The sequence below is a fragment of the Aphanomyces astaci genome (genome assembly GCF_000520075.1).
Source record: "Aphanomyces astaci strain APO3 unplaced genomic scaffold supercont1.10, whole genome shotgun sequence".
Classification (NCBI taxonomy): Eukaryota; Oomycota; class Saprolegniomycetes; order Saprolegniales; family Verrucalvaceae; genus Aphanomyces; species Aphanomyces astaci.
The window spans coordinates 1,114,702-1,138,378 of NW_009798273.1; the positions used below are offsets into that span (position 1 = coordinate 1,114,702).

General features: G+C 47.2%; 4 protein-coding genes across 5 annotated transcripts; all 4 read right to left on the reverse strand.

Moving 5' to 3' along the window:
- Window positions 1-4,848: 4,848 nt before the first annotated feature.
- Window positions 4,849-5,148, reverse strand: H257_05542 (hypothetical protein; the record flags this gene model as incomplete). Its single annotated transcript, XM_009830451.1, has 1 exon — window positions 4,849-5,148. One exon carries the CDS (start codon window positions 5,146-5,148, stop codon window positions 4,849-4,851), a length of 300 nt encoding a protein of 99 aa, XP_009828753.1.
- A 3,875-nt stretch (window positions 5,149-9,023) lies between these two features.
- On the reverse strand, window positions 9,024-9,707 carry H257_05543 (hypothetical protein). Its single transcript, XM_009830452.1, has one exon. The coding sequence runs from the start codon at window positions 9,641-9,643 to the stop codon at window positions 9,194-9,196; it is 450 nt and encodes a 149-aa protein (XP_009828754.1). The 5' UTR covers window positions 9,644-9,707; the 3' UTR covers window positions 9,024-9,193.
- Window positions 9,708-12,292: 2,585 nt separating this feature from the next.
- On the reverse strand, window positions 12,293-17,436 carry H257_05544. 2 transcript variants are annotated; one of them, XM_009830453.1, is made up of 3 exons: window positions 17,282-17,436; window positions 15,770-17,221; window positions 12,293-15,502 (listed from the first exon to the last, which is right to left on the reverse strand). In XM_009830453.1, exons 2-3 carry the CDS (start codon window positions 17,196-17,198, stop codon window positions 12,333-12,335), a joined length of 4,599 nt encoding a protein of 1,532 aa, XP_009828755.1. In that variant the 5' UTR covers window positions 17,199-17,221; window positions 17,282-17,436; the 3' UTR covers window positions 12,293-12,332. The 2 variants fall into 2 exon arrangements, with proteins under 2 accessions (XP_009828755.1, XP_009828756.1); XM_009830454.1 differs by lacking the exons at window positions 15,770-17,221; window positions 17,282-17,436 and having other exon boundaries at window positions 12,293-15,627.
- A 1,209-nt stretch (window positions 17,437-18,645) lies between these two features.
- On the reverse strand, window positions 18,646-21,111 carry H257_05545 (hypothetical protein). Its single transcript, XM_009830455.1, has one exon. It carries the CDS (start codon window positions 21,052-21,054, stop codon window positions 18,748-18,750), a length of 2,307 nt encoding a protein of 768 aa, XP_009828757.1. The 5' UTR covers window positions 21,055-21,111; the 3' UTR covers window positions 18,646-18,747.
- Window positions 21,112-23,677: the final 2,566 nt, after the last annotated feature.

Below are 23,677 nucleotides of genomic sequence, written 5' to 3' on the forward strand. Positions count from 1 at the left end.
AAGCTGATAAAAATACAAGTTGGTGGGATATCCGTCGTGACGATGCAGTAACTTACAGTTAGTTACCGTCCGTTTGTGCTATCGGGAGGGTAACTTTTTAACCCCTTGTCAGATTCTGCTCATTCTTTTATTAATTATATCTCTTCGTATTGAGTTGAATACAGCCGAGTTGTATGTACAGAAACCCTTTTTCTGGTAAAACTGCACTCGAAAAATATACTTTAAGTAGTAATAATGCTCGGTATTTCTTTACGCAAGTAATCGTATTTTGAATTTAACTTCAAGTATTACTTATATTAGAAATGCTTTTAAACTCGAACTTGCGTATTTTATTTCACTTGAATTTACAGTTACTGCTGAATGGTAAACGAATGTTTGTCCTATAGAAAAACTCAAACTAGCGTAGAATGACTTACGTTAATCTTTAAAGCTAATAAGCTCGGAAAACGGATACCTCCTCTTTTCGGATATACTATTAATATCAGATCTTCACAATTCATACTGGAGCAACATTTATGGATGAAACAATTGAAAGATTCCGTTTGCCCAAACGGACGGTATGATTATACTAGAGTAGCAGTACATATATATATATATGACGGAGTTTACTCTGTAACGCGGCGCCAACAGCTGATATTGCACGGCATTGCCATGCCAATTGCCAAAATATGGTCGTCGGAAATTGTAAACTTGGATTTTGTATTGAACTTTGGCATGGCAGTCACGGAGGGACACATATAATTCACCACTAATTCGACGAGAATGCTCAGATTATGCTCTTTCACCTCAACAAATTTGCAGGCCAATTGGAGGTGAGGAAGTTCGGTGATTCATATCAGGCGCAATCATCCTGCAAGCCAAACACCGCCTCCTATACATATAGGAGTCGGTGTTTGGCTTGCCATCGCTAGTGCATGGTACAATTCCCCCATTAAAACAGTTCCACTGTTGTTTTGACCCGAAATACTGTTTCAATGAGATTTATAAGGAGCTTTGTATGCTCAGACCACCTCACCTCTTACTAGGGAAGGGTTAAGTCCATCTAAGTGGTTACATAACGATAGCTAATCACTAGCGATGCAGTTAACCCCGGAGATTTAGCATCGTATGTACTCACCGGGTGTAGGACGGAACAGGGAAATGTGGTATCCGGATGTAATATTTCATTGACTGTGAAACAGTATTTCGGGTCAAAACAACAATGGAACTGTTTTAATGAGGGAATTATTCCTAGTACATGGCATCACGCAGTTCCAAGGCGAATTGACACAGGACCTGGCCACCCTTCTCGCCGATTTATAATTCTACTGTCAGATCTACTTCCATGATATAGATGCCACGGCCCAGGGTCTTCTTGAGGCACTTGAGCGTGACCACATCACGAAGGATTTATAGTTAGCACAGTACATCTGTGAGTCATTGAGAGCCCCGTCACATCGCCGCCGCCGCACATATGGGCTACATGGGAGCAATCGACTACTAGTACTTGTGTCCATCTGGCCTTCCACTCTCCATGTTCGCACTACGGCGGCCTCGAGCAGACCGCGGAAAAATATGGAATAACCTTACCATATAGTGTATATGTATCGCGACAGGTGATATTTCACAACCGGCCGACACTTGTTCAACTTTTTTAATCCATTGCGTCATACAAATTTGAAGTATATTCAACCATATTCACAAGTAAATATCAGTTATTACAAGGAATTTATCAGTTATTACAGGAGTCGCAATAGATTAATCCGTCGCAATACATATACACTATACGGTACTGTTAACGTTAACGTTTTATGATACACTGATCAATTTCGAAGGATTTGAGTATACATAGATTAAGTTTAAATTGTGTATCATCAATTGATCATCGAAATAAGTGTAACTTTGCTTGGAAAATGTAAATTTGACCGTGTTGATTACCGCAAAACTTAATACTTTCTAATGGAAGAAACAGCCATGTATTTCAGCTACAAGCATCAAGTTTCAGAGGGCGAAATTGGATTTGTATCGAGGAGATTCGAAGGTTCTGCTGAGGCACCTCTCTTAAATGTACTAGTATCAACAATTCATCATTTACGTTAAAAGTACTAGTACCGGTAGTAGGGAAGACAATCAAAATGAAATCATAACTATGGAAATTTTCGTACATATATGTACTGACCACTATCGTTAATATTGGCTTGGAGCTCGCATTGCAAATTCAAACAACGTGCGTCTCCCGAGTTAACAGTCCGCGACAGCACCGAGGGAGCTTAAGCTGGCTTTCATTGAAAAATTATCGGTTTTTCGTGTATTTTACACTAGAGGATGCGTAATAAAAAACTGAGTTTGAACTCTGGCATTGAAACACTTTGAAACAGCATATCCTGTCACATAGAACGTTTGAAACCAAAATCTTGAATACTACTTCGAAGTATTTTACCCCAAATATAGATAACTTGTATATCATGATATTTGGTTCCACTGCACTTGGTATCAAATGGTAGAGGCTACACAATTTTCATTCCTCTTTATTATATTGAGTATTGATTTATACAGTTTATTGTATCTAACATGTACTCCCATATATGATCCATCCGGATAATTATCCGTTAAGTTCCCTCACTCGGACTGTAAATAAAAAATACAAGCTCCTTTTTAGAGTCTTCAACTTCTCTCAAGAATTTATACTTTACTTCAGTCAAGAATATACAACTTCTGGCAAGAATATACAACTTCAATCATGCATACAAGTGCTGTACTTAAACTATGTATGCTTTGGAATACCTTGATCAGATTGGTACCCTGGGAACAGGCATTATGAGAACACAAGGCACGCATTATGTATATGTAAACACAAGGGGTTTCGGGGTTCCAAAGGTACTTGTACAAGGTACATACGGGCAAAAGGAGTAAAATGAAGCTGGAAATGGACAGGTGCATTGTAACGTACCATACCGGTATCCAACATGTGTATACAGTACGTTGAAATTGTAGATTCTCGATTCCGTAATTGAAGATTCTTGAAATGCTGTTGTAAATTCATTGTCTCTCCCCAAAATCGCGGGTTTCCAAGCCGAAACAGCAACATATCTCCGTATCGATAGGATACAATGGCCTGTAAGGACCATTTTGGCAGCAGAGAACAAGAGTTCAACTATATTTGATGTGACCTATACATATATAGGTGAAATAAACGTCGACGAATTGCCGTGGGTAACGTAAAACACAGTTAACCAATTTAGGATAACTTTTAATTGCCCAATCACAGTTCGTTACTGTATTTGTTGGAGTCAAAACCTCTGTCATATAATGCCAGAGGTTTTCACGTCGATGAAAATACCAATTCAGCGTAGAAGCCGTTGATAATAGTAATTCAAGATTGGGTTTGAAGTAGCCTTGGCGATACCGGCCACATTGGGTTGGATCTGAGGTTGTGTCGAGTGATAAACTCGGTGAATATTATTTCCACACCTTTATTTTATATTCTACAAAGCTATAACCTTGTGTAAATTATATTTAACCTGTTGTAACCGCTTACCCTAAACACAAATTTTCAATACTATCACACATACATACTTCAAGATAAATAGAGTTATCCTAAATTGGTTATCAAAATGTGAGTACAAAGGCTTAGAAAGTGACAAATTTATCTGTTTCGGGGTAAACTTATAATTTGATTATGTCGAGAAAGCGGTGCGTCTTGTCTTTTGGAATCACTTCCCAGAACTCAAATATCGTAACGGACTCAAACGTTATGTGCATTCTACTCCAACGCCTCCAAAAAAGTTATCTTAAACTGGTTTTTTACGTTAATACAGTCGGCAACGTTTCCAGCTCAGAATGGATTGGACAAAGCTTAGAGTCATCCTCGTCACCAGGTGAGTGCACAACACTGGAGGTGCATTGCAGCATGGCTTAATGGCATATCCAGGAGTTCGTTTTATCCCAATGCAATAGTGACCATCGGTTTAGGGAAATCGAGCTCCTGTCTATTAGAATAACGTTACCACAAACAACCCAATGGGTTGACCGAGCCAATGGGTCGTTTGAGGTAGAGCCGAAAATAAGAAGTGGCCTAGTCCCCAAAGTCGCCGGCATGGCGCTCAACCCGGCCTCGTACGCCGGCCATCTCGCAGTTTCTGTACGAATATCGCCTGGAGGAGGTCACCATCGGCCCCTCATTGTGCGCGCAGCCAAAGGCGGCCGACACCGCCGCTTCCACGCAGTGGATTGATCCAGGATTTAATTCCCTGAGTGGAAAATATCCACAATTGCTTACGTAATCATTTCACTTGTTTTTAGTATGTCATGTTTAAATACAGTGTAAACCACAACAACACATTCCAGCCAACTAGGGGCTGCGTGCATTTCGGTGGTTCGCGCTTACTAACCATGAAATGCACCTTACTGTTAACCCCGGGAATAGCCAGCACAAGGGGTCCGGAGGGGATTCCGAGGTTACAGGGCTACTACTGTACTGGTTCTTTTGAAGGGATATGGTTACGTATACAACAGTGGAACTGTTGCTCCCAGGGAATTATTCTGGATCGATGGACCACTGTAGACACAGGCTCTGAAGACAGCTGTCATGTCGCATTAGTGCGTAGGATTACTGGGAGGATCAAATACTGTCGCTAACGTTACATGTAGCTACACTACACGAGTGTAGTGTATCCTTGGCAGACTCAAACCAAGGCAATGTTTGAGTGGAGGGTACAATTAGTTGGCACGTACAACCCCTGAGTAAATTCGTAATGCTAGAATGTCAAACAACTTGTCGGTTGCTGCTACGGCGACGCGACTGACTGGACGACGAAGCACATAACCATTAAATTATTCAACTCATCAGACAAGCACAGGGAGCGGTCGTCACAGCAATTCCTGCAGGATCCGGCAGTCTTCCTCGGTCATGATATGGGGTTTGGAAAAGTCAAAGTCCATCGGCCACGGAAGGGTCTGCAGGTCGTCCATGTTGCCGTCGGCGGTCGGTCCTTCCAGCATGAGCGCCGCGTCCTTCTTCTTCTTGGCGTAGATCTGCTGGAGTGTGTTGGCCTTGACCCGATGAAACTCGCAAAGCGAGTGCAGTGTGCCGTTTCGTTTGGTTGTGCGGGGGTTCATACACTTCTTGTACGAGTATTTGCACACGTTGTCCGAGTTCGCGGTGATCATCCTGAAGTCGACGCAAATTAAGAAGTGAAAACCACGTCCATATTTTTACGGCCTACAGTACAGATTACTCCACAGGTGACTCAGTGTGGCCGCCTTGCCCTCGACTAATATGACCAAATCAGATCTCCATGCAATCGACTCCAGAATGCGCGAAATAGAGCTATTTTGACCATTTCGACTGAGATTTAGGTCCACGGCAACTGTCGATGACTACAGTGGCATGGTTGAGACAAGCCACAGAACAACTGCATAGCGTGGGATCGCGTTTCTACTAATACTTAAGGGCAATTTGGACTCCTACGTACTAGTACTGCTTCAGATTATGCAGTCGATGCAACAGCTAGATAGGTCACTACATTATTGTCATCATCGCAGCTGGATGAGCTTGGATACTCAGAGGTAAGGGTGCCGGGGAGGGCCGCCTTCTAAACCCAATATGGTCACATCTGGATTGCTCAACTCCCGAACATTTACGTCTTGTAAATACAGAGATACGGAGCAGCTGAGAAATACTACTATCCAACACGATGACACTAAAACGCGTTTTGCAATGCAATCCAATGACCAGATAACGTTAGATGATAATCCAAACTCAATTAACCAATGACCAGATGGGGAACTCGTAATGACACTGCGCATTCCGGCATACATCTATTTGCATATGGATTTTTGTCGCCCTTTGGAACCTAAATTTGGACAGCCTTCGAAATAATCGATATAGTGTCAGGGGCGACACTGACCTTGTAAATGGTGTCGTGTATTCCATACTAGCAGCACAGAACCCTTCTACTGTAGATAACTGTAAGCTCAAAGCCCGCCTGCAAATGCGGACAAGGACAGCCTGTCGATACTGACGGGTATGAATGCTGGCAGCAGGCGCCATATGGACGTTCATCCCATCGATAGATACAAAACAGAAAAAGAGGCCACACGCCAGACAAGTCATCCAACTACCACGTTTCTCCCCAACAGCATTACAACTTGGATATACCGGTACAGTTGACTAGTTTGACTATACTTTGCGGTATGGATTGCAGTTGGTACACCCTTGGGTCAGTACTTTAAGGTGGACGGTAGGGTAAAAAAGAGTGTGTACTGAAACCCCGAAACTTCCCCATCTAGTGGCCGTTTTCGGTGCCGTCGACTATCGGGTGTGTTCAGGTAATACCTACATAAAGTACTGCTGTTCAATCGAGTTGTATTTCTCACGTCCATGTCGCAGTGTCAGGGGTAGTCTACTTCCACTAGTTATCAGTAAAGTACAATTCGATTGCACACGAACTACGAGAATGACGGTCAGTGATACCAATCTATTCATATGGTGTGAGCAGCCGCAATATCCTTGTCGACTGGACGAGGACACTTTCGTTACAGTATTAATAGTACTATAGTGGTACTTCGAAGGTAACTACAGTACTCCGAGTACTTACAAGGTAGCTTAGTGCTAACGTTATTAGTACAAGTGAAATCGTTGACGAAGTCGAGTGCTCTACTAGTAAAATGAAGCGCAAGAGCATCTCCACCGGGTATTTTCAGGGTGTTATTTCGGGGAAATTGATTCCTATAGTTTTCGGACAATATCTGTACAATTCGCCCATTTGCAGTAAAAAACGTTTCCACTGTTTCATTTCTCAGACATTGTACTTGTTATATGAATTGGATTCAGGAGAGGCAATGAATTTACAACAGCCTTTCAAGAATCTACAATTACAGAATCCAGAATCTACAACTTCAACGTATCCACATGTGCATACATTACCATGCATCTTACAATTTCCAGCTTCGTACTCTTTTACCCGTACCCTTGTAACCCCGAATCCCCTTGTGTTTACATATAATGTGTGCCCCTAAACCACTCGTGTTTTCATATAATTCCTGTTCCGGGGTTATGTTGCATCGCCAGTGTTTGGCTAACGCTAACCACTGTCCAAGCACATAACCCCTAAGTACAGTACTTACTTCGAAGTAATTAGCTGGAGGACCTAAGGGAATGATAATCCAAACTCAATTAACCTAAGGGTGTGTAACAGGTTGATATACTGATCAAACTGATCCTGATATACAAAGTTTAAGGTATAGTACTTGTAGTCATGGCTGCAGTTGTATATTCTTGCCAGAAGTTGTATATTCTTGACAGAAGCTATAGATTCTAACAAAGCTCGACAGCATCGAGGGTGCTTCTCATAATTGTATCGATTATGAAGAGGTTTTCTGCGACCCAACATTATAGTTGTCATAGTTTAGACCAATGAAAACGTATTATACTGAATAATATCCAATAAATTGGTCATAATATGTGTATACCCATTAGTCACAGGAGGGTCGAAAATTAGATGGATAAATGTATAAGTTTATAGTATGAAAATTCGCTAGTTTTGAAACTTTGAAGCATCGTTTTGGCAAGACTTTTAACGTTCGGGATTCGTTCAAAATAGCAAGTTGTAGAGTGGATCGACAGCTACATATGATATATTATGATATATTAAACTTTTCTGGCTAACCTTTTTGTCACAAAAGTTATGCTCAAAGGCACCGTCGAAGCTGTCGCGCACTGTAAAGAAGTTGTAGACTCTAAAAAGGCGCTTGTATTTTATCTCGGATTTAGTAAGCTCACCTCTTACTATTAGTAATTAATAGGGGCCAAGAGCATAGATTGAACACTACAGTAGCTACGCCAACACCACCTTACACATGAGCGGTTATTCCAACTACCCCCTCATTCAAAAAATGACATCCTCCACGTTCTCCGCCTTCGCATCTCCATCTACAGTACTTTCTCAACGCGAACCACCGTACTCTGTAAGCATCTCCACCATGGGGATGCTTGTAAACACTCTGCATGTACTGTAGCCCCCCTTGCATCACAATGTAAATCACCACATTTGGAACACTAGGGTACAACTATTATAACTGTAAATTACTGTGAGCGACTTGGCAGGTATCACAAAACACGGCATGAAGCTCATCACACAGCTGATTGCAAGCGCACAAACCTACATATTATATTCTATCGAGGCAAGCTCATCACCAGTCAGCTGTCAAAATCTAGCAGTGTACAAGTACTACAGTAACGTTACAAAGGTAGGTAACTCCTCCGCGTTACAGGCACTCGGAAACATTAAGATACGTCACTTGGTCGCTGTATTGAAATCGAACTGTCGTCCGCCAATGAAAGCAAGGAGGCTATTACTTTTAACCAATCAGATAGTTGTCAGATTAGACATGGATATTTTTGGCGGACATATAAAAAAAACGTGTTCACAGTCAATGGAATTTCGAAATATCCGGATATATCCACTAAAATATCCACATTTGGCTGAGTTATACGAATATTTGGCTTCATTGAACACGCCCTAATTTACGACTTTGGATGTCTCGTAATGATTTACTGTTAACGCTACATAAGGTGTTTCATGTAATTTCCGCCCAGCTTGTCCTACTTTTGAAGTCTCCTAACTCATCGCCCGTGAATGCGATAAGGCAACAAAAACATGGATTCTCAAGGTCGTGAGGAGCTTTATTAGTTTACACAGGACCATCGTTGTACTGTACTAGTATCGCTTACTTGACGATTTTCTCATCTCTGTAATTTTCCTATGTAACGTTAAATGACTCTTGTTAATATCCAATCAGAGTCCATCACACCTTGTTTCTTACACACGATTGGCTATAACACTGGCAGAAGAGGTTTACAATTTGAACTGTCTGGACGCTTGAATTTTGTAGAGTTCACTCCTACTATTTCCAGTGTGGTTCTCCCCTTGCAGCTAACATTATGTTGTGCGCTCGGCTGGGTCGCAATGCCGTGGCTGCTCTGGTGGGCCAACGCTACCAAGACTCGTGGTAGCACCCATGCTGAAGTGGCGGCTTTAGCACTTGCGATGGGTGCCACCAAGACGACTTGCGCCACCCGCCCGCGCAACCACGTGATCACAGCAGCAGGGAGGTTTACGGCACCGACTCTGACTGGATAGGGCGACTGGCGGAGCTCAGGTCGATCGAGGACGTTCAGCTGCGACGGCACACGACGAAGGACGTCCACGCACTACTGCTTCGGGAATGGAGGCAAGATTGACGCTGGGGTGGGATGGGTCGACACCTGGTCGAAGACATCCACGTGTCGTTTCGACGAGGCTTTGAGATGCTGGTCAAGAACGGGGAGATGCGCCGAGAAGTGAACGTGTCGTCGTTCCGCCAACTTGACAACAGCCTGCACCATCACCAAAACATCGAAGACCACTCGTGGTTTCCGCGTCTCAAGCAATTGCACCCCGAGAACCGTTCCGAAGTGGACATATGCGAACGAGATCATCGCAAACTCATCGAATTGGAATCTCGCGTGGCGTCCGGCGACTACGATGCCCTCGTCGAGTTCGTCGAACACTTCCAATTCAACCGCGAAGAAATGTTGTCTGTGCCGTGGCTTCTGGAGGGCACTGGTGAGTTGTAAGTCAAGTAGGCTAGCTACAGTAGCTCCAATGAGGGATGACCACATTCATTGGGTTAGTAGTGGTGATGTTACTGAAGTCTAGTCCTGTTTGAATTGACCGAGTCCTGAATGCCACATCGTTGATCTTGCTCTCATACACAGTCTACATAATTATCTCAATGCTCCTTGCATCAACGCCATCATAGAAGTAGAATATATCGCAACAGGGTGTGATAAATCTATGCAGCGATTTTCGTGATTTCACGGCATCTGATTGGACAATTTTGAATTCGCAAGGTGACCTGCCTTGCGAATTCCAAAAACAGACAAACACATGGAGAATAAAAATCAACAATACAAACTTGAAGATGTATTTAATTGAACCTACCAGTATACAATTTCAAAATTATTTATGGAATTCACAAGGTGGTTCACTTTGCGCAGCATACAAAATTGCCTATTTCACCTTGCATTTTCTGGTTTATGAAAATTCCGCCCTGGTGTTTGACTTGAATAATGTATGACAGATTTGACCACCGAAATACCCAGAATCGTAAAGTGTACAACGTATTCAATTTACAGTTAGAAATTCCTGTAATGATGAGATTACTTGACTTGTCAGCGAACTCAAACATTAACAGTATTAATAAATGTTACGTGTATAAAACAAGCGAACTAGTCTTGTCCAGTCATTTTCATTTGATGATTGTAATTGGTTGCCAACTGGGCGGAAATTGCATGGTTACACGAATCACCATATTAATACTGTCAACTAAGTTAAAGTTGTAGGTAATTCACCGCAACCCTTAACTGCCTGCTCGCTGGATTAATGCATCACATGCGAGTAGCATTGGGAAAATATTGATTTCTACAGTAATTTGGAATGGTTCGTTCGCACCATAAAGTGTTGTAGTGCCCCCAGCAACGTATGGTCGTAACAAACTGTAATTTCACACAACACGATATACTACTGTACTCCGGAGTACTACGTAGTATTAATAGTACGATATATGTCTGATACATAAACGTCTCGGAGTCAACTTGTAGTTTACTGCAGTGCGCGCACCTCAAGCCTGTAAAAAGTATGAGGTCCAAAACCGCTCCATATAAATCATCAAATGACATATTTTGAATGACATAGCTTATAAATCGATAGTTTAGCGCAAGACGAATCGACTAATAGGAACCAATCGCGGAAATTCGCAAAATTGACGAAATATATGGAGGCCAAAGTTGGTCATCTTACAATATCATGGTATGAAATTTGATCGGATATGTGGTCTTATATGGTGCACATCAAAGTCTATTACACGACCAATTCTTCGCCAAATTTGATTCTGAAACGTAACGACTAGATCTGTCGAAACCATGCATCTTTTTACTTAAATTTCGGGAAATGAATACTACGGTAGTACAACTACGAGTACTTTGAAATATGGTGCACTTCATCTAAAAACTTCCAACTGGCCAAATTGAAGAGTGGAGGTTTTATTATTTAACGTGCAATTAATGTAGTTAAACCCAAAATCCAGATACGTTAAATACCGATTTCATGCGTTTTATCACCCGAGTGGGTTAAAGGTCCCAACTGCCTCCGGATATTAAATACGGATAAGAGTCACATACAAAAATCAAGATACATTTGAGCGGCCACCCCTATGGCCAAATATCCAAGCGCCCATGTAAAATACCGCTAGGTTAAATATCTATTTCTGGACCAATTCATCACCAAATTTGAATCTGAGACGTAGAATTTCTTCACCACATTGAGATCTGTCGATTATACGTCTCAATTTGCTGCAATTTTGAGTAATGAATATGAAATAGAAGTCAGAAAATTTTGTGAAAAGTTGGTAGTTTATAGATGACGTGCACCATAGCAGCCAGACGGTTTTGTGAAATGTTGGAAGTTTTTAGGTGACGAGGACCATACCCGGATAAATTGTGCCGGATAATTAATAGTGTATCCGGTAGTAGCGCGTACTTTCGTTCGCAGGTTATTTACTACTAGTAGTACTACTTTGAGGTAACTAAAACCTCAGATATGTAATACTATTAATAGTACAGTACAGTAGTAAAACTCTACTATTAATAACATTACTACGTAGTACTACGTCCGTCGAAGGTTGGGGACTTGTACAATGTATCACAAAGTTATACTTGCATAATGTATGATGCGTCGTTGAAGCGGCAAAACAGGTTATTTCATTGGGTTTGAAACTGTTCTGACGTGGAGGGACGTCAACGGCATGCTCACGTCAAAAGGACACGACCACTTGGCAACCTTCCCGATCTGTCAACTTGTAATTTAAAAATAATATTCGGATGTAACCATAAACTTTTGAAGGTGTTAGTGGTGCCGTGTATATGTTTTGCGACGGATTAATCTATTGCGACTCCTGTTATAACTGATAATTTTCTTGTAATAACTGATATTTACTTGTGAACATATTGAATATACTTCAAATTTGTATGACGCAAGGGATTAACAAAGTTTTGAGAACGAGTGTCCGCTGGTTGTGAAATATCACCTGTCGCAATACATATACACTATACGGTAGCAGTCTTATCCAATCCTACCAATTCTTGAGCTCTATTGATTGGGTAATGCAGCTCAGCAAATCACCGAATCGTCATATTACTGTAGTACTACAGTAGTACAAGAACTTGGCGTAGGTCTACGAAAGAAAATTCCCCCCACGGTCGACTAGTAAATTCTCATACTCATGCGATGTGACATTCAATATATTCTACACTAACACCCCCCACTAGTCGAGTCGTCTTCTGCTTGCCTCGAGTACTGCTCGGTGACGGCGGCGCGGCGGCGGTCGTCCATGAGTTGCTGCTGCAGCGCCAGTTTGCGCAGGTGTTCTCTTAGGTCGTTGCAGCGGGGCACGCGGCACTCGGAGCCCCGGCACTGCCGCGCATGGATCTGCAGCAGTGCCCACACCCGCCGGCAGACGCCGCAGCCGCCCGTCGCGCGCAGCTTGCACTGGGCCCCGTGTCTCAGCAGTTCCTTCATCTTTTCGCAGTTGGCAGAGGCACACCCGCCCTCGTCGCAGCTGCTGGCGTGCACCAGTAGCTGCATGTGCAGAGCGATGCTCTTCTTGCGCTCCTCCAGCGCTTTCTTGGCCACGTCCGAGACCGTTCCCACCGCCTCAAGCGGGTGTCCATGGGCGGCGGCGGCCTTGGTCTCGTAGCACTTGGCGCACACATCGTAGTCGACGCAGGTATTGCAGTGCCACCGCGTACCGCTGTTGATGTCGGCTTTGCATACATTGCAGCTGTAAATATACCCGTTGGTGAGCTGGCCGAGGTGGAATAACGTGAGCATAGACGTGTGCTTGGCGCGGCGGAGCTCGTCAAACTGGTAGTGGTTGGCTTGGCAGAGCGATAGAAACGCCTGGCGGGTGTCGAAGATTTCGCTCTCGACGACATCATCTGGGTCCGAGCACTTTTCCTTGAGCGTGAGCTTGATGGGGACGTACGGCGGGGTCTCTTTGACGTTGGACTGGGTACTCATTTGGGTCTGATAGCACCCGTCGCACAGGCATGTCTTGCTCTCCTTCCATATAGTGCCGTCATGAATAGTACGTTTGCACTGCGTACAAGATGGAAGCAGCTTGACGACGAGGAAGTCATCCTTCATCGGGTGAATGTGCTCGCCCAGCTTGTGCATGAGCTGGTCGTGAAAGTCGACGTCGTCGCGGGCGTCCTTTTTGGCCAAGTGTTTGGGCTTCTTGGTCTTGTGGTCCTTTTTCTTTTTGGCCGATTTACCCTCTTCGTCTAGCTTTTCAATCAGCTCTTCGGCCAGCCCGACCCAGTAGTCGCCTTCAAAGTACGGCAGATCCGTGGGCGACGCGTGGGCCACGGCCCAGTACTCGTCGTACATGTTGTTGATCTCCACGACAATCCCTTCCTCCTTGGCTTTCATCAGCATCTGGATGTACCAGTGCCGCAGCCGGTCGCTCTTCGGGGTCTTCTGGGTCTCGGGGTGGCAGTACAAGATGTAATCGTCGCCCTTGAGCGGCGGACACGCCCATATGTGCGCCGTGTGAAACCCGCGCTGCTTGACGTACTCCAAGTACCCAATGAGGATCTCATGGTACAGCTTGGTTCGAAGATATGCTGGCTCGAGGTAGTTGACCGAGTCCAGGTAGCTCACATACACCCGCCTTGCGTTGCACTGGGCTTCTTGCTCGTCAAACTCGTGCACGTACATGCCAAAGAGCAGTACGCTCACGCCGTGGATCTCCTGGAACATGCAGATACACTTCGACTTGAACCGGTGCTCGGACGGGTACTTGGCCTGGTCTTTGTATCGGTGGTACATCTTATCCCGCACCATGAGGGTCTTGTCGATGTTGCTCACTTGGCGGATGATGAGCTTGTCATGCTTCATGGCTTGGTCTTCCGCTTGGAGGACCTTGGCTACCCGTCGTTCGAGGTAGTCGCTGAGCTTGGATCGAGGCAACGACTTGGCCGTCCATACCTTTTTATCTGCAACCGTGCGGTTTTCAAGCTGGAGCAGACACGTGGGGCACTGGAACTCGGAGCCTTTCTCCTTGTCGGAGAAGAGGCCGCAGATCTGGTGCACCCACTGGTTGCAAGAGTCGCACTGGACCCACGGCTCTTCGTGCACGTCGTCGTTCTTCTTGCGACAGAGTTCAGCCTTGATGTAGGGCGGGCCGCCGCCATCCGCCGGCTTCGTGATCGTGTCGGGGAGGCCGGGGTGGCATGCCACACAGCAGTGAAACTTGTTGTCGGGGGAGCAAAAGTAGTAGTTGTTGCGCCGGATCTTGGAGTTGCAGTCGCCGTTGCAGTACAAGATAGCCGGTTCGAACACGAGCCCTTCCGACCCGCACAGCTGGCACGCGCCGTCCTTGGCCCGCGCGGCCGCCTCGTCGGCGCCGATTTCCGCCTCGAGTTTGGCCATTTCGCAGTTGAAGTCCTTGAGCATGTCACTCGCTAGCGAGTACACTTCCTCGCCCTCGTTATTGAACGTCATGGCGTTTCCAAACGTGAGCCGGACGTCCGCCGCGAACGGGTACATGTGCTTGTACACGTTTCCCTCGAGCTTCTTCTTGATCGTGCCAAAGTCCATCGGGCGCTTGATCACGTGGAAGTAGTCGGGGATGCCCAGGGCCACCGGGTCCACGGGCGTGCTAAATACCCACCCAAACTTGTGCTCCATCATGTTCTTCAGGATCGGGTCCAGCTTCTTCTTGAGCTGCGCGACTGTTAGCGAAGCGCAGTGGCTTTGCTGGAGCGACTGAACGTGCGCGCGGATCTCGGCGTTGGTCATCTGCGGCAACATGCACGTGCCCGATGAAGCAGGCGGTGGCGGTGGTGGAGTTGGCTCGGCTTTGACGGCAGGAGTAGTACTAGTAGTAGTACTACTAGTAGGAGGAGGACTCGGGTCCAGTTTGATCTTTTTGTCGGGCGGGTGCTCGTCTTTGACCGGCAGTTCTAGTACGGGCGTGTTTTGTATCAGAGACGTTTCAAGCATGGGAATGTGCTGATTGGTCGATTTGAGCAGTAGGTTTTGCATGGATTCTGCAGACTCAAACGACGTGGGATGACGTGGCGGCGTCTGGCGTCCGTTGATGGTAAATGCCATGATCTTGTGCTGATGGGCGCACCGGGACAGCTTGGCTTTGAGTTCCTTGAGCTGTTTCTGCAGTTCCTCAGCTTGTGAGTGATACTGCACCTTGGCTGCTGGGTCCAGCGCCATCCGAAACAGCTCCACTTGCTTGGTGCACTCGACCGTGAGCATCTGGATCTGGCTTTTCAGCTGCTCGGCCCACACTTGCAGCTTCTTGCTGTGCTCTTGCAGCTGCGCCATGCTCCAGTCCTTGAACTTTTGCTGAATCATGGCCATCTGCGTCGCGAATTGCTGGCCGCCTGGAGGGATCGTGGACGGTCCTACCATACATATATATGTATACATTATATATATATATAGTTATTGTCAAGTCGATTCTTTCTGATTGGTCAATGAGTGACTCAACCAAATCACAGACACTATCGATATATATCGACCAATCAAAACACCATACACGAATCAAGTGGCCAATCAAATCCTCGCTTTCCAAATTCGTGTATGTGTGAAATCGATGGATTTGGTAAATCAGCACTAAAAAAAATCCAAATATATTGGGTAAAAAAGGACCACATAACCCACAGATTTACCTGGAATCGGTTGAGCGGTTGGGATGTTGGGGATGACAGCTACTGGTGGGGCTACAACAGTTGGCCCAGTGTTGATATCTGCCGAAGATCTCTTGAGCGAGTTGAGCTTATGCATGGCTTGATGGGGGTCCATGATGAGTCCTCCATTGGCGTCCTTGGCCTCGATGGGCTGCCGCACCACGCTGCACACGATGCACTGCGAGTTGGAGCACTGGTGGAAGTGACTTAGCACAAACTTGGAGCTGATGCAGTGCTCCACGGGGCACGACGTCATATTCGGGCACAGCCCGATGTGTCCCCACAGCGCCTTCATCTCGGTGCACTGGGGCGTGGCTTTACACTTGGCCGACTCGCGGCACCACATGGCGTGGCGCAACAGAAGCAGCCGCTGCTGCTGGTTCACCAGCCCTTGCTTGTAGCTGTCCTGGTTTGTGAGCATGTTTTGCACGTTCTTGTGGTACTCTAGCGCCGCGTCCGCCGGCAGTTTGGCCGTGATGAGCGCCACCTGTTGGCAAAACCCGGCCAGCTCCGGGGGCGTGTGGGGGTTCCGCTGGGCGTGAAAGCTGCGCGCGACCACCTGCAGCCGCGCCTTGAGCGTCGTTTCGTTCATGTACTCGTCTTTGGATTTGGCGCTGCGATACAGTTTTTCTTCGAGCTTCTTGGCCATCTGGGGCAGTCTGCGGATCCAGTCCACGGGTGCATTGGGCTTTTGGTTGCGCAGGAACGCCACAATCTTGTTGATGACTTCGTGGCGGATGGTCGTGTCGGCCTTCTCCGACTGCCACGTAATAGGGACTTGGTCAAGTTGCTGGTGTTGTATCTGCTGCTGTTGCGCGTTGGCCGCCTGCGCCGCCATCATCCGCGCCTGCATCATTTGCTGCTGCGCAAACTGCTGCTGCTGCTGCTGCCGGAAAAATTGCTGCTGCTGCGGCGTCATCATGCCAAACATGGCCGCGGGATTCGTGCCCATCATCTGCTGGAACCCGTTCGGGTGGTTGAACTGGTTCGCACCGTTTAGCATCATCATGGGGTTGTTGTTCATGAGCATGGAGTTGTTCAGGTGCATGTTGGGAGTGCCCATCATGTTTGCGGCGGCGGAGGCGGTCGATTGGGGATTGAACTCGTCGGGAAAGTCGAGCGGCGCGCCACCTGTGCCTGTCAAGTCGTCCGGGACGCCGCCATTGTTGTACCCAGGTGGCATGAACATGTTGCCCATGTTTCCCATCTGGTATGCGGTATTGTATTGCCCCATGTTCATCCCTGGATTGCCGCCCATGATGGGGTTCATTTGACTTGCCATGAGCGGATTCATGACCGTGTTCGATGGTATGGTGCTGCTGCTGTTGAGGTTTCCACCCGTGGCCGGGGTGAACGGAAACATGTTGGTCGCATCGCCAAGCCCAAAGTCGCCCACAAATGTCTTGTCCATGGGATGCAGTCAGCCTGTCAAGTCTACGGCGGTCGTGCGTGAGTGCCATCATCCTCTGCTGTTCATCGATCGCTTGGTCGTACCTGTCCTCTTGGGTCGATATCAAGACACCCGAATATGATGCCACTCGAGGGAAGGAGAGGTCTCAGTCAACTGCGCTCTCAAACCTCGTCGTAGACTGCCTCGTCGTACGATGTCGGCGACGATTCTTATATCCAAATATGCGAGTTTGGAGTGGCCATCTTGGCCTGGTATCGAGGCGGTATACAAATTTCAAGACAACACCCCCTCTAAGACCACATGCGGGAGTTTCAAGTGAACAAATACCCTAATCAAGCAATTTACCCTAAACTAGACCATACACTATTCAACACCACGGAAGCAGTCGTACACATCCCTAAACAAGTGTCCCTACCGAGATATCGCACTTAGCGGGGTACCTGTGGCTTGAGCCCCTGGGCTAAGTTTAGACAACCCCAGTACATTGCTACTGTACGCGCGTGGACAAAGGCGGCATCTGTCTCTTGCCATGCATATACTAGACCTAGTATGTACCTGCTCGGGGGCATCCCTTGCTTTGCAGCGTCGTACGCTCTGTCGAAAAGGTGATTCTCGCCGTTCTTTGAGTACCATTACCAGCATTAGTAACCAAACTCTCGACCTCCGATTGGCTGGTTATCCGGAATATGTCGGTGGAACTGCGCTCGTTGGGATCTTTCAAACGTGGCAGCACGATCCATCGACAGATTTTGTACTGATCTACTTGCCACGGGCCATGTCACACGTTGTGTTGGAGCTTGGCAGTTGATAATATGGTAGGACATTAGGTACAGACTATAGCTTCTTGGGGAATGAGTACCTACCTACCTACCTAGCTCCACGTTACCGAAAATCGTGAAAAGAACGATCCTGACGCTGCGGCCGATTAACCTCAAAGCCAAGTCGAAAAGGGTACTATATGCCTCAAGCGAATGACTTGGCAGACTACCGTACAGTTGCACGGGCATTTGGCCCAAGGATGCTCTTAACGTTAGTTTTTGCACCGTCGAGACACACCAGTCATTGCCAACGTCACCGTGAACCCCAGCGAGGAGAAACTAAGTAACGTCGGTCCAAGTGGTAGTAGGTACTTACTACATTGGGATACGGAACAACATGGATGCAGTAAGCTTATTATTATTGGGGTGTTCATTTCCCAGAACGAAGACATGGTTGAATTGCATCCTTTGGTGCTTCGTTCAATAGAGATATACATACATCCGTCGACGTTATCCTCATTTTACTTTCAAAGAGAGGACAGTCAACGGCTTCTTTACGAGATTGCTTCAACATATATTATATATACATACATATATTATATATACACATGGATCATTTGAAACCCACAGATTCAGATATATCAGTAAAGTGTGAAAACATCCGAACTTAACGGGAACTTGTCGTTTGCGCGCGAAAACCAACACTTTGGTGATATTAACATAAAGTTGGACCATGCACTGATATTATACAGCTGTACTACCAATGCATGTAAAATGTTAAAGGATGTTCATCAGTCGTCCCATGCGGCGTCGACGACTTGGTCGACTGTGGAGAGGTAATTCCTGGCAAAATATGGCCTAAAATGATCGGTATCTTTGAACACTGGCTCGCCTTCCACCATCGACACGACCTCACATACATCTTGGTGGCACTGGTTGACGGAAAAGTCCACGAGCGTCGCGTTCGCGTTCAGAACGGCCGCTTCCACGAGCTCAAGCACGAGCGCGACCTGCGGCTGCGTTCGGAACGCTTGGCGGCTGACGGGATGGACGGCCACGACGGCGTTGCCGTTGAGCATCATGTTGAAGTTGAAGCTCGGTCCTTCGGGGTTGACTGTGGCCACAAACACTCTGGTGCCGGACGCCTCGAGTGCCGCGATCTCTTGCTGGAACCGTGTCACAAGTGTCTCCACGTCCTCCTTGCTCTGGTACGTGCACTTGTCTCGGTATCCGGAAAGGCAGCAGACGGGTGAGGTTCCGTGGGATTGCAGTCCGCCCGGTCGAAGGAACTGGATCCAGTTGGTGACGTAGAATACGACCTTGGGCTGCACTTGCTGGATGAACGCGAGGTCGGCGGCGTGGTTGGAGCTGCATGACAGAGGCGGGTCACCATTGCGAGATCGGTAGAAGACCTTGGGGAACCTGGCGTTGGCGTCGGTGGCGAGCTCCAAGAGCCGGTTGAAGCGGGGCGCGACCATGTTGGCGTGCGAGTCGCCGAGCACGAGTACCCTGGGAACGCTGTCGGGGGCGTCGCCGTTGAGCACCTTGTTGCCGTCGTCGGATAAGTCTTGGTTGTACCCTTGGAACCCGACGAGCGGGTCCCAGTCGTTCATGGCGGCGAGGACTTTGGGCATGGTGGGTTCCGACAGCCGCGGCGGCGTGCTCCAGTTGGGCACGTCGGCTGTCTGGTTGAAGGTCGGACGGACGTACGCCGCCAGCTGGGCCGACGGCACGGAAAATGCCGACGGGAACTTGGTCACGACGGCCGCCACCGCGCATAACACGACCATGAGCCCGACGAGAACTGGCACGAGCCACGCGGCTTTGCGTCGTCTCAGGTGGTTCTCGACCAAGTAGAGCGTTGCAATGCTCAGCACCACCGACAATACCACCATCGAGTACGGCTGCATGTAGGTTGGGCGCAGGTCCGGGCGGGGGTAGCGCAGCTTGGCGAACACCAGCAGCGGCCAGTGCCACAGGTACAGCGCGTAGCTGATTTGGCCAATGTAAACCATCAGCTTGTTGCCAAGAACGTACTGGTTGATGAAAGGAGCAGGGCCAGCGAAGACGACGCAGGCAGTGCCCACGGTGGGCAGAAGCGACCAAAAGCCAGGGAAGGCCACGGTTTCGTCGATTACTACGTAGCCCACGATGATAGCTACGAACCCGCACATTGAGCACACGGACGAAGCGAAGGGATGCGCGGCGAGCGCGGCGGACGAGTACTTGGACGGACCGGCGAGAGTCGGCAGCTCCAGGTATGCCAAGAGCCCGCCCACGGCCATCTGCCAGAACCGACTGAGTGGAAAGTAGAACGAGTACTTGTTGTCGTTGTTGTAGCCCAAGAAGAGGACATTGCACGCAAAGCTGGCCACCATCACAGCCACTTGGCACGCCACCGCCTTGCGGAACGACAGCCGATGGACCACAGACACGAAGAGCGGCCAAAAGATGTAAAACTGCTCCTCCACACCCAGAGACCACAGGTGCAGCAGCGGATTCTCCTTGACACTCGCGTCAAAGTAGCCCTGTTGGACGGTCAGGAGCTGGATGTTGGCCCCAAAGAGAGTTCCGGCTACGAGCGTCGATGCCATGGACTGGACCGCCATGTCCAGCAGCCACACGCAGCCCATGACCAGTGAAAACGAGAGCACGAGCACCAGCGCGGGAAAGATGCGGCGGATGCGGCGCGAGTAAAAGTCGGCGTATGTGAATGACCCCCTCGCGTTTTCCTTGAAGAGAATGCTCGAGATAAGGTAGCCAGAAATGACGAAGAACACGTCGACGCCTATGAACCCACCCTTGATGGACTCTGGGTACGCGTGGAAGATCACCACGGGAACCACCGCCAACGTCCGCAGTCCGTCGATGTCGCCGCGGTACGTGATGTGGGGTTTGGGCGCCGCTGGTTCGTTGGTTGGTTCGACCAGTTCCAACATCGCGGTGGCTTCAACGTCGGTGGGAGAATCCTCTGGCTCGGTTTGCGACCGCATAGCGTCGACGGCGTCGAAGGACAGAACGTCGTGTGGTGCGTTGCCTGGCATGTGAAGTTCTATCGATGACACACTCTCCCCGGACTTGGCTCGATGGTACTCCATCGGAACGTAGACTGGAGCGTTGCCAATTGTACGATGACGGGGGTCCGTGGAGTCGTGGAGTTACCTTACGTTGGACAATAACTAACCGTCTATTTCTCGTACAGTGAACTTCGTATCGTGACACGTGGGTACCTGAGTATCTACAATTCCCCAATGAAAGGAAGTAATATGTACTACACTTGGGCCATCGACCGGACGGTGCCATATTTTGTTCCGACACGTGGACAACGCTACTAATGCTATAGCATTGATCCCGTCGGCCTGGTACGATTAGTGTACTAGCTAAGTTACCAGTACAATTGTACTACAAGTACGTCAAGTATGTACAGTGTAGTGCATACTGTACAGTACTCATACTCCAGTCCAGTGCTACGAGTGAATACCTCTCTGCAGGACTACTGTACTAAGGTAATGCATCAATTACTGTATGGACACTGTTTTTGGTCAAGTTTTGGCCATGACTTCAAATCCCAGGAGCTCGAGAACGATTATTTAATGTTGATACTGTACTGTAGCACCACTAGCGAATATAAAACATGACCATTTTTTTTACGTATCATTGAGCATGATTGGACTATATTTCAGGCCCTGGTCGGGGAAAAACCCTGGACGATTATTCAACCCTGAGCAGCTTATTATCCGGCTCAATTAATGCGAATTATGACTGGGGTATTTTCTCGTGTCCGGGGAAGTCCTCCCACGACAACGAAGTGACATGCAGCTTGATAATCGAAATGACTCGATGCGGATAATACGTGATATGGCACTATCATGAATACGTTGTACTACTCTGGTCCAAAATAGTTGTTAGGTAGTTTTTTCTATTGGCGGAATTTTTCTAAATATCACCAGTTTTGCGATGCGATTGGTGCATCAAAAAGCTCAAGATCACTGCTTTGATTCGGTAGTTTACAAGCTTTCTAGAGCATTTTGGCTGTCGAGATATTGGGCGCCAAAGTTGGCGTGTCAAATGAGCCTAGTAGAAACATCTCGAAACATAATCATTACACGATTGTTCATCGCCCCAACATTGCACCCTATATGACTCTACCCTCACTATGCATGCGTACCCCACCAACGTTCGTTGCGTCGAGCCTCGTCCCGTCGACGCGCCGCGAAGCGCAAGCACTCACCTCCGCTCCGATGAACGCCAAGTAGTGTACGAAACACTACTTGGCGTTTCATCGCAAGGCGTACTACCCCGTGGATCCATTGTTCGTGTTGCTGCCCAGTTCGGTTGCCACGCGCTAACTGTGTCGCGGATTTGGTCGCGCGGACTGCAGTCCGTCTAAGAGGGACGCATGTGTGCCGATGTCGCGTCGAGAATTCGTGGTTAACCTCTATGATGTGATATATTTATCGAATGTTGCGAATATAGAGTTTTAAGATTTTACTGCTTTAGGTAATTCTGACGCAAGCGAGAGCGAACGAACGAAGAAATTAAAGCAGCGATTCGTCAAGTACCCCAGGCGTCACGGCAGACCCTGAGGTCCATGGCCTTTAAGAGCAATATACCCAAGTCGACGATCATGCGACACATGAAAGAAGCGGCGAGGTTGAAGGCGCGATCAAGTTACGTCAAGCCCTATCTTACTCCAAGCAACCAACAAGAGCGTCTGCGTTTTGCCATGTCTTTTCTTCAGCCTCTGTCAGATGGGAGTTATTTTTTTTCAAATATGCACGAATATGTGCATATTGATGAAAAATGGTTCTATTTGACTAGGGTTAAAAGAAAATTCTATGTGTACGAGGACGAAGCTGTCGCAGCTCGATTTGTGAAGTCGAAACAGTTTATAACAAAAGTTATGTTCTTGGCGGCCATTGCCCACATACGGCACGATAGTGACGACTCCACAATAAGTCGATGCTAAAGTATACTTGGACATGGTTTTAAATACTGTTGTGCCTGCGATACAGTCAAAGTTCCCGCCGCAGACTGGTGTTATAATCCAACAAGATAATGCCAGCCCCCACAAGTGCTTGACAACAAGTATGCTGAAGTCGCGAAGTATCAACGGAATTGAAGTGAAGAATCAGCCGCCGAATAGTCCAGATTTTAATGTTTTAGACTTAGGATAATTTAACTCCATTCAAAGCCTGCAGTATCAAAAGTGCACTCGAACGATCGAGGATCATATTGATGCTGTAGAAACCTCGTTTTATGAGTTGCCTGTGGATACGGTGTCAAAAACTTTCATTACACTTCAAAAGGTGATGGAGAAATGCATCGACATACATGGAAGCAACGAATATAAGCTCCCTCATATGAAGAAGGACGCACTGATCTCAGACTTCACGTCCTTCAACGTTGAGTGTGATGCCTATACATACGAGAGTGCTTTGATCCACTTGAACTATCGACTGGGCGAGGAAGCGTCCATGGAGGCACAAGTGAATTCCCAAGAACAAGCTGTTGTGACAAATTAATAAAATGTCATTGTATTTTTGGCCTTGCATATACGTTTCTGGAGTTACATTCAAATATCAAGCTGTTTCGAATTGGTCTCTCATAATTTAATCAAGTCAAAATGAACCTAATAACTATTTTGGACCAGAGTAGTACTACAGAGAACCGAGTAGAAACTCGCGCACAGTGGTACAACCACAGTATATGGAATAAAGC

Coding starts and splice junctions, on each gene's coding strand:
- H257_05543 (XM_009830452.1), bottom strand. CDS start 9,643: ATGTGGTCATCCCTCATTGGAGCTACTGTAGCTAGCCTACTTGACTTA.
- H257_05544 (XM_009830453.1), bottom strand. CDS start 17,198: ATGGACAAGACATTTGTGGGCGACTTTGGGCTTGGCGATGCGACCAAC. Junction 15,503..15,769: donor AACCGCTCAACCGATTCCAG/GTAAATCTGTGG, acceptor TATGTATGGTAG/GACCGTCCACGATCCCTCCA.
- H257_05545 (XM_009830455.1), bottom strand. CDS start 21,054: ATGGAGTACCATCGAGCCAAGTCCGGGGAGAGTGTGTCATCGATAGAA.